Source organism: Aristolochia californica, unplaced genomic scaffold (genome assembly GCF_029961685.1).
Source record: "Aristolochia californica isolate CCGP_79_NKW_82.1479 unplaced genomic scaffold, dmAriCali1.0.hap1 SCAF_1, whole genome shotgun sequence".
Lineage (NCBI taxonomy): Eukaryota > Viridiplantae > Streptophyta > Magnoliopsida > Piperales > Aristolochiaceae > Aristolochia > Aristolochia californica.
In genome coordinates this window covers 12111316-12122630 of record NW_027181770.1, presented here as the reverse complement: position 1 = coordinate 12122630, position 11315 = coordinate 12111316, and the positions used below count along the sequence as shown (strand labels likewise).

Here is an 11315-nt window from a genome sequence, read left to right as displayed (position 1 = left end):
TGAAAATGGCATCCAGTAGTAGGCATACTGGATCAATTAAGAATGCATTTTTTGTTGAATATAAAGTTCAACAACAATTGAATGATTGGACAATCCTGTCCATCAAACCTACTTCAATCTACAAGAAAGGGACTTTCACCATTTCTAGTACCATGAGAATTAAAACCATGGAACAAACAATTAATCTTGAAAACCAAGATTCAACTCTTAAATTATTAGAGTTAACAAATTTGAATAAGATCTTGCAGATACTGAAAAAGAAATATATGCATATTGGATGCATACAAATTGCATTTAAACCCCTAACATTATTAGGGATGAATACTTGTTTATAGGTCATCCTCCGTGATGGGCGATGTTTGGATTGGAAACTCTTTTTGATGAGTAAAGTGGAAACTAGTTTCAGTAGGGGACCAATTTATTTTAATGTCCATCCAACCTCACCCTAAACACTATTTTTAACAGTTAGGAGTTTGTTAGAAGCCCTCCAATTGAGGATTCTAACACAGGGATACAATTTTATTCCTGGAACTGAAACCATAGCAGTAATTGCTAGGATTCATTTCAAAATAATAAATACCTTAGTCCCTAAGGTACTTCACATACCAGATCAGGGTAAGACAATATTGAATGAAACCGATCTTATGAGTGCTAATGTTGCCACTCCCCGTATGATCAATTGGGAGGAAATTCATTTCCCAGCCTACTGGACAATTCCTCAGGCTATTCCTCCAAGACTCCTGATAAATCAGGATATTGATCAAGTTATTCAATCCACAGATGGTGACGTGGTCATAAATTTCAAGGACAAGGCTCCATACTGAGTCACTTTACCATCGTCATTCCGATACTTTGATGTAGGCCAAACCTCACGCCTACTTGAGGGGGATGAAAAAGTATCTTGTAAGGATGATTCCTCATTAAAAGAAATCCACATATCAGACACCCAGATACCACATGGGGTCTACATAGAATGGGAACATGCGAGAACTTCTCCCACTCCCAGTGAAATGAGTGGATTCAATATGTGATTATGATGTTTACACCCACACAGATTCCATATCAGGATCTACCCCCATTTAAGGTGGATTGTGCAACCATTAAAGCTGAATTTTTTCACCCCAATAATCTAGGTTTCAAAAGATGGTTTTATGAAACCTATGGGGACACACAACGCATAGAATTCTCAAAGGAATTTTACATTTATTTTGAAACAAATAAAGTTATTATGTCTTTTGTACATTGGTTTATGCGATATTGATTGAAGTAGAAGCAACCCTTAGCTTCCACTCCATTCCAACTCTTTCAACCCTAACGAAAGATTGGCAGCTTCAATCTCGAATTAAAATCACATCAATACATCCTCCTACTGATCCTTTGAAGCTTGAATTTCCAAGCACTTCGACAGACAAACCAAAGGAGTCTATCGATGCAGTCACTTTCATTAACCCGGAAAGTAATAACAGTTCCATGGGTCAAATAAGGCGACAAAATAATTTTACAAATTTAAATCTTAAAACTATTAGTCAACAACTAAATAGAATTGAAGACTCTTTAGAAGGTTTGAATCATAATCCTTATGACTCATCCTCTAAAAAATTACCTTTACTTAGGGACAATAAACCCCTAATAAAGCCACCAGTTCCTATAAGGAACTTCAAAACAGATAATAATCAGGAATTTATTTCTGAATTATTAACCAAAATGAAAAAGCTAAATCTCATCGAATTAAACGTTATTGAAGAACAAACTTCAGATGAAGAGGAAATTTTGGATACATCTTCCTCTATCTCAGAAGAAATAACTTCCAATATGTCTGATATTGATTCTGATCCTACATCATAGTTAGGATTAACCAATGTCAGTCAAACAGAAGAAGTTCTTCAAAAAATGTTACAACAACTGAGTATTCAAAAATTGGATTATAATATGAGATCTACTCGAAAATGGGATTTATTTCATAAATTCTATTACCATAGGCCTACACCTCAAGACCTATAATATGAAGAAAATAGCTATATAGATAAAAAATCTTATGATGGAAGATCTATATATGAATGGAATTTAGATGGAATATCTGAATACTAAATTTTCGAAATGTGTCGAAGAATGTTGATGTATAGTACCATTTGTCAGCAACATAAAAATTCAGACCAAGGTATTGCCAAAAGGCTTACAACAGGATTTTCCGGTGCCCTAAAAGGATGGTGGGATAATGTTCTTACCACCGAACAACAACAGGAAATTTAAAATTCCAAAAAGGTTATAAAAACAGAATCTGGTCAAACCTTCATTGGTGAGGACGATACAGTTTATACCTTGATTTCCTGTATCCTACATCATTTTGTAGGTAATCTGACTTCCCAGACAGATAAAGGAAGAGAGGTATTGCAAAATCTTAGATGCCGAACTCTTAGCCATTTTAGATGGTATAAAGATGTCTTCCTTGCTAAGGTTGTACAAAGACTTGATACCAATAATGAATATTGGAAAGCAAAATTCATTGATGGATTACCAACTCTTTTTGCAACCAAAGTACGAAAGAGATTGGGTAATGAGGTAGGAATTATTAACTACCCTCAATATACATATGGCCTTCTAACAAGTGCAATTATCCAAGAAGGATTGGCCTTATGTAATGATTTGAAGCTTCAAGCCTAGCTTAAGAAACAAAATCTTACTAGGAAGAAAGAGCTAGGTGAATTCTGTGAAGAATTTGCCTATAACACAAAACAACCACTTTCCAATCAAAGGAAAGGTAAAAGCAAAGTCTCCTATTCCAGGATACGGGATCCCTATTCTCACCAGAGTAGGAGATATTCCAAAGGACAGTCTCACAAAAAGACTAGTCATAATTCTAGAAGACATCCTTCGAGACCACCTCCTAAAAGAAATCCTCAAGACAAAAAGAAAATTGTCAGTTATAAATGTGGTAAATTTGGCCATTATTCAAATAGATGCAAAACAAAGAAGAAATTAACCAACTTAAAATCGATGAAGAATTAAGACATCAGTTGGCAAAAATTCTCTTAAATTCTGATTCAGAGGATGAATTTTCCTATGATTCCTCTAGTCAATCAAATAGGGACCACAATTGCAGTTGTTCTCACCTTAAATCTGTGGCCCAAATGCATCAGATTAATGTTCTTACTTCTTACCAACAAATATTAATTGAGAACATTGATTAAGAGGAAGACCCTCTGAGAAAAAGATATTTAATAAAAGAATATCTTGAAAAATCTTCAAATCATATTCAAGGTGTCAAACCCTATTCTTTGAAAGAAATTGTGAGTCGTTATGAAGAATCTACTTCTTCAAAACAACCAGTCTCTCTAAATGCTTTACTGGGAGAGATTAAAGATATCAAGCTAGAATTAAAAGAATTAAAATCTTTATATAAAAAGCATGAAAACCAAATTGAAAATCAAGAGAAAAGATCGAATGATTTTTTTTTCAATCAAAATTACCAAAGTCACTCATCAAAAGTGGCATACCAAAATCAATTTGGTAATCGAGTAGAACTTTATCATTCCTCATTTGATAGCTCTGATTGACAGTGAAGTAGATCTAAACTGCATCCAAGAACGATTAATTCCAACCCAGTATTTTGACAAAACCAATCAATCTTTGGCCAATGCAAATGACAAGAAAATGAAAATAAAATATAAGTTAAACAATGCCTCTATATGCATTAATGATCAGTGCATAACTACATATTTTCTGTTAGTTAAAAATATGACCCAACAAGTCATATTAAGCACTCCATTTTTGGAAAAAAATATGCCAATCAAAGGCATTGATAACCAAGGAATCCTTGGAGAGGTTAGTAAAAAACCTACTGTTGAATTTATGGAAAAGTGAAATACTTCATTGACATCAATAACTTTTTGTAATCAGAGTACATGAACCTCTATTTATAATAGAGGAAGGTACTAGAGTCCAATAACAATAAAACTACCCTTGTCCCAATTACACCCAAACTCTAACACTTAAAGATAAGTCCTAACATAATTAAATAATTCAAATATAGATAAAAGACAAACATAACTGAAACTAAAACTCTTCTTTAACGTGACCATAAGATAAGATACTTTTGTGAGTCCTTCTTGATCTTCCAACTGATGTGATAAGGATGTCAGCTCATGGAAATCTTTGTGGGTCCTACTTCTGATGGGCTTGGGTCCATCTTGTGGGCCTTCCTTGGTCATGTGGCCCATCTTATAATAATCTTAGATATGTGGGCCTTTCTTGGTCGTGTGAGCTTGAGCTTTTCTTCCAATACTCCCCTTCAAGCTTGGGGTGAGAGAACAACTTGAACTCCCAACTTGCTGCAAATGATGTATAGAATATTTTTGTATAAAATGGCAAATCTTCCAATATACCTTCATCTTCCAACATTCCCCCTCACGCTGTTGCGTCCTTCCATGAGGCCCTGCTGGCATAATATAAGTGACAGTAAAAATCACTCCTAGCCGGTAAGCAATTGGTTCATACTCCTGTCCTAATGTTGGATGTAGGGCACACTCTGTCTTCTATAAGTAGTGTGTCTATCGGCATTGCTGAGATGTCTCCACCACTATGTCACTCCACAGGACAACGACTCTCAAGTGGTAGGAGTCATAAAAGCCATTACAGGGAGGGGGGGGGGGGGGGGGGGAGGGGGGGGGGGGGGGGGGGAGATAACTTAGATGTAATAATAAGTTCTTCCGTCATAGTATCCCAATCGTGATATTTTTTTACAGAGCCTATTATGGTTTCCCAACCGTGATATTTTTTTGACAGAGTATCCTCCGTCATGGTTTCCCAACCGTGATATTTTTTTACGGAGTAAAATAAATGATGATATGAGGCCACCTCTTCTTCAATAATAATATCCCCAAAGAGACATAATAACAACAGCTGTATATAATACGACCATCTTCCAGCACATATAACACGAACCAAATAATAAACCTTGTAAAAGAACCATTGAAATAATCAGATATAAAATATTTTTCTTATATGCACAAGCTTCATCTTTTGTGGTCCCCCTTTCTTGAATATTTTGGTCACATAAACTTATTCACAACATATTAAATAAAATACCTCTTTTTTTTACTTCTTCTACTTCTCCCTCTCAAACTGGGAGGTAATGGTAGTGATCCCAGCTTGAACCAAATATTATAGATGTAGCAATAGGCCCAAATAACATAGATGTATAAATAAGCCCTCAAACCAGGGAAAAGTGAGATATTTTCCTGATATATCAACTCAAAAAGTGACACAAAACAATCGGCTTAAATTCAGATTTTCAATGTAACAGAATACCTGCATGACCTTTGATTCTTCGAATGAGAATATTTCTTTAAATATTGATCAGATTAACATGGAATTTTCTCATTAAGAAAGTAGACTTAAATAAATTTCATCCAATTATAATATATCTTTATAAAATATAGTTATCAAAAGATAAATAATCTGATAGATTTTGGTCTCTGTCATCTGGCCGAACTAAGTATTGTTTCTACTTTTTTTCCAGAATGACCATCGACTCTTCCAAGAACAATATCTTCTTATAAAAAAATCATACCGGGAATTTTTTGAATAGGTAAGAAAATAGACTTACGTATATTTCTTTTGATATATAATTCTCCATATAAAGTCTCATTCTTGATAGTATAAAATACCTCGAAAGTTGAGGTTTTGTGCTGCCGCTCGAACCTCTTTTTCAATCTGACCTTTGCTGTTTCAAATATCAATTACTCTTTGTAGATAACTCAGATAAAAAATTGGTTGAATAGGTAAAAGAATATAATTATAGATATTTCTTTTTATATATATTTCTCCATATAAATTCTAGTTCTTGATAGAAAAAAATACCTCGGAATCTAAAATTGCTGCTACTGATTGAACATTTTTGCAATCTAACCTTTGCTCATTCAAATATAGACATCTCTCTATAGATAACTCCGATTTGAAAAAATCATTTTTATTTGGAAATTAGACTCAAATATATTTCTATCAATCTATAATTTTCAATATGAAAAGCTCTATATAGAGGTAAAAAACGCAAAGAAAACTATGGGTATAGGGACTAAAACAAATAACTACGAACCTAGACTTAGGTTTTAGGGTTTAGAGAAAAGGATCACATTACCTTCTTGAGTTGACCAAGTCAACTCATAGAACCTGCTCTGATACCATATTGATTTTATGAAAAAGAGAAATACTTCATTGACATCAATAACTTTTTGTAATCAGAGTACATGAACCTTTATTTATAATAGAGGAAGGTAGTAGAGTCCAATTATAATAAAACTACCCTTGTCCCAATTACACCCAAACTCTAACACTTAAAGATAAGTCCTAACTTAATTAAATAACTCAATATAGATAAAAAAACAAACATAACTCAAACTAAAACTCTTCTTTGGCGTGACCATAAGATAAGATACTTTTGTGAGTCCTTCTTGATCTACCAACTGATGTGATAAGGATGTCAGCTCATGGTAATCATTGTGGGTCCTACTTCTTATGGGCTTGGGCCCATCTTGTAGGCCTTCCTTGGTTGTGTGGCCCATCTTATAATAATCTTAGATATGTGGACCTTCCTTGGTTATGTGGGCTTGAGCTTATCTTCCAACACCTATTTATTTCTCCTTCAAATCTCAACCTCAAGTTAGTTTTATCAATGAAATTTCTGAATTGAGAAATGTTAAAGAAAATCAAATTAGTTTCCTACATAAAGAAATTCAGTTTCTAACTTTGGAACAATAACTGGAAACTACATACATTGAAGATAAAATTAAATCTCTTCATAAATTTTTTTCTCAAGAAATTTGTAGTGATATTCCTACAACATTTTGGGATAGACATAAATATATTGTGTCCTTACTTTATATTGATGGGTTCAATGAAAGGACCATTCCCACCAAAGCTAGGCCTAGCCAAATGAAGCATAATTTTCTAGACCGATGCAAGAAAGAAATCAAGAATCTATTGGATAAAAAATTAATTTGAAAATCTTACTCCCCATTGAGTTGGATTGCTTTTTATGTCAATAAAAATGCAGAAAAGGAACGAGGTGTTCCTAGATTAGTGGTTAATTATAAACCATTTAATGATTGTTTGAAATGGATCATGTATCCTTTTCTAAACAAAAAATATTTATTAGACAAATTGTTTTCTGCAAAAATCTTTTCTAAATTTGATTTGAAATCTGGATATTGACAAATTCAAATCAATGACAAGGATAAATATAAAATTGCATTCATTGTCCCTTTTGGTTTGAAGAATGCCCCATCTAAATTTCAAAATATTATGAATGATTTTTTTGCTTTTTATTCTGAATTTATCATTGTTTATATTGATGATATCTTAGTTTATTCAGAATCTATTGATGCTCATTTTAAGCATTTAAATGTTTTCAAAATAGTCATTAGAAAACATGGATTGGTGATATCTGCACCTAAAATAAAATTGTTTCAGACCTCTGTTATATTCTTAGGTCATAATATTCACAAGAGAAAAATAGTTCCCATTGATCGAAGTATTGAGTTTGCTTCCAAATTTCCAGATGAACTATTGGAAAAAGCTCAACTTCAGAGATTTCTAAGAAGTCTCAATTATATTTCTGACTATTGTCCAAATCTTGCTCTAGACTCAGCAATATTACATAAATGACTCAGAAAGAATCCTGAGTCATGGACTCCTAAACATACTCAGGCAATCCAAGTCATTAAAAGGAAGGTTAAACAACTCCCTTGTCTAAACCTAACTAATCCTTCTTATTCGAAGGTTGTAGAGACTGATGCCTTCCATATCGGTTATGGTGGCATATTAAAACAAGTTAATCCAGCTGGTAAAGAGGAACTTGTTAGATTTACCTCTGGTAATTGGCATGATGCATAGATTAATTATTCCACTGTGAAACAAGAAATACTTGGAATAATTTAAGTGCATTCATAAATTTCAAGATGATTTATTAAATCATAAATTATTTTAAGAGTTGATTGCTCTGCAACTAAATCAATTCTTAAAAAGGATGTGAAGAATCTTACTTCCAAATAATTCTTTGCCAGATGGCAAGCGGAATTAAGCGCCTTTGATATTGATACTAAACATATCAAAAGAGAATTGAACTCCTTACCTGATTTTCTCACCCATGAATTTCTTCAGGGTTCTAATCATGGTTAACCCCGGAAGGGGTAACCCACTCCCAATGAGAGGAGGTGGTTCTACATCCAGAGGTCGAAGCCAAAAGAATCAAGGAAGAGGAAATTTCTCTAACAATAAGGACAAAGCCCCTGTGTCTTATAAAGAGACACTCGAATCTGAACTAGAGTATATTACTCTTCCTAATCAGGAAATAATTTTGATCCTCAATAAAGAGGAGTTGGATGATACCCTAGATTCTTTGGAGATGTTACAGAAATGGATTGGTGAAGCCTACTGTCCCATCCGTGCATGAAAATAGTGGTATTCATTTGAATCCATTTTGGTTCATTTGAAATCAATCGCAATCCATCATATATTGTCCAATGTGGCGAAATGGGATAGCCCAAGAGCATACAACAAATGTACGATTTATAAATTTATGCATTGTTTGGGATGGGAAAATTTTGATTTGGCTAAATCCATAGCCCTTCGTAATGATAAGGAATTCAATTATTGGGATTATATTGATGCCTGGTCTAATATTTTTTATTACCAGAATCCCTCACATCGACATTCCTGGTTCTTCCAATGGAGTATGGATGTCTACAAATGGTCATTACCTTTACCCAATTGGATGTTTGACTGGTGGATCAAATTTGTGTTGGATATATTACCTGAGCCAATTAAGGGTCAATTTAATTTATGGACTAAATCTAGTCCTGAGATAAAAGCTCTAGGTAGAATACCCAATGGTGCAAAACTATTTATTTTCTTCATGTTATTTTCTATACCATGGATATGGAGATGGGACTGCACAACAGGCTTTAATGATGAAGGCCTTCCAATTTTACTTGGGACATTCCATGTTCGATGGTGGAAGAATTTCCCCAATATTGATCAAAAGGTTGCAGAAATTAAGTCTACTATTCTCATAAATGAGAATACACTTGGATTATACAAAGTGTAGGAGGTCCATTATTCAGTAATTTTAAGACTCAATTAAGAGTTAAATATTCAAATATTTTGGAAGCAGAGTTAATAAAGAAACTCTTAGAATCAATGAAGGGTTCTATTCTTGATTTGTGCGATGAGAGCACACTGTCTTCCTCCCGACTTGCAAAAGACAATATGTCAGTATCAGAATCATCTGTTGTTGAAGATAGTATTGAAGATGATGATGAAGATCATGCTGGTTCACTACCGGATAGCCAACCAATTGATGACGAACCCACGATGATGGATTATATGGAGACTATGATTCATCTTTTTGAATCTAAGTCTAAAAAGAAATAAACTTTATTCTTTGCAGGATATCTGAACATATGTCAGAATCACAACAACAAGATTAGTCGGTAAAGTCCGTCCAAAATCAACAGAGGAAATCTTATCCTCCGGCCCACAACTGGCCTATTTGTCACATCAATTCAGGCACCTACAGTGTCTTTGGTCGGCCATTTGCCATCAAGTCACATCAATGAACCGCCGAAAGTAACCGCCTTACTTGTGTCAAGATTAATGCATTAAAGAAGAGAAAGATTCTTTGGACCCAAGCCCATCAAAGGTCTCTTTCAAACCTCAATAATGGAAGCAACTCTCAACCTAACCTCAATAATGGAGGTGTTTCATCTCAGCCATCTCAATCATAGAGGTTTATCTTTTCCTTAGTGGTGAATTCCAAAATTGTATAGAATCCCCCTTATTTCTCTCCTTCTATATAAGAAGATGTTTATTTTTTTTAAGGCATCACTTGAACACCGGACTTCTCAATTGTACTCAAGGTTGCCTTGTTGCTTGCCTAGCTTGTTTGAAATTTATTGTAGGTACTTGTATGATATTGTGAATATAGCTTGAAATTATTCTCTATGTATTATTGCCTCCTATTAATCTTCGTTCTCCTGTTGTATTTGGTATCAGAGCCATGGAAGGCTAAATAGTGAATATCCGGGGTATGAAGTAGGATATTATACTTTTTTTATATTTTAATCATCAGGGGAGTAACCTTGTGTCTTAATGTTATAAGAATTTTATTATTCATCTTCGTTCTTGTATAAGATATGGGAAAGACAAAATATAGAAAGAAAGATGAAATATAGAAAGAAAGACAAAATATAATAAGAAAGGAGAAATATAGAAAGAAATACGTTATATAGAAAGAAAGATGATATATAGAAAGAAACGCAAAATATAGAAAGAAAGATAGAATATAGAACGAAAGTCAAAATATAGAAAGAAAGAAAAAGTGTAAAAAGAAAGACAAAGTATAGAAAGAAGGGGAAATACAGAACGAGAGACGATATATAGAAAGAAAGACGATATATAGAAAGAAATAAAAAATATAAAAATAAAGACGAACTACAAAAAGAATGACAAACTATAGAATGAAAGATGAAATATAGTGAGAAAGGCAAAATATAGAAAGAAAGAAGAAATATAGAAAGAAAAGAAAAATATAGCAAGAAAGACAAAATATAAAAATAAAGGCAAAAAATAGAACGAAAGTCGAGATATAGAAAGTAAGAAAAAATGTAAAAAGAAAGAAAGACGAAATATATAAAGAAAACAAAAATAGCAAGAAAGACGAAATATAGAAAGAAAGGCAAAATATGGAAAGAAAGATGATATATAAATTGAACGATAGGCAAAATATAGAACAAAAGTCAAGATATATAAAGAAATATGAAATATAGAAAGAAAGGCGAAGTACAGAAAGAAAGACGATATATAGAAAGAAATACAAGATATAGAAAGAAAGACAAAATATAGAGAGAAGGGCGAATTATAGAAATAAAGACGACATATAGAAAGAAAGACGAAATATAGAAAGAAAGACAAAACATACAAATAAAGGCAAAATAAAGAAAGAAATACGATATATAGAAAGAAAGAAAAAGTATAGAAAGAAACGCAAAACATAGAAAGAAAGGCAAAATAAAGAAAGAAAGTCAAGGTATAAAAAGAGAGACAAAATATAGAAATAAAGATGAAATATAGAAAGACAAACAAAATATAGAAAGAAAGGCAAAATGAAGAAAGAAAGTCAAGGTATAAAAAGAGAGACAAAAACATAGAAAGAAAGACGAAATATAAAAAAGAAAGGCAAAACATAGAAAGAAAGACGAAATATAGAAATAAAAGGCAAAATATTGAAAGAAAGTCAAGATATTGAAAGAAAAAAATAG

General features: G+C 33.1%; 1 protein-coding gene across 1 annotated transcript; it reads left to right on the top strand.

Moving 5' to 3' along the window:
• Positions 1-2109: 2109 nt before the first annotated feature.
• Positions 2110-3188, top strand: LOC137946501 (uncharacterized). The gene is made up of 4 exons (XM_068792828.1): positions 2110-2191; positions 2351-2559; positions 2662-2932; positions 3046-3188. The coding sequence occupies exons 1-4, from the start codon at positions 2110-2112 to the stop codon at positions 3186-3188; spliced, it is 705 nt and encodes a 234-aa protein (XP_068648929.1).
• Positions 3189-11315: the final 8127 nt, after the last annotated feature.

What these genes read in the sequence shown, in the direction of transcription:
- LOC137946501 (XM_068792828.1), top strand. Translation starts at nt 2,110, where the DNA reads ATGTTGATGTATAGTACCATTTGTCAGCAACATAAAAATTCAGACCAA. An exon ending in GAAAGAGATTGGGTAATGAG is followed by an intron (nt 2,560 to 2,661) that starts GTAGGAATTATT and finishes CTTCAAGCCTAG; the next exon opens with CTTAAGAAACAAAATCTTAC. An exon ending in AATTGTCAGTTATAAATGTG is followed by an intron (nt 2,933 to 3,045) that starts GTAAATTTGGCC and finishes ATTCTGATTCAG; the next exon opens with AGGATGAATTTTCCTATGAT.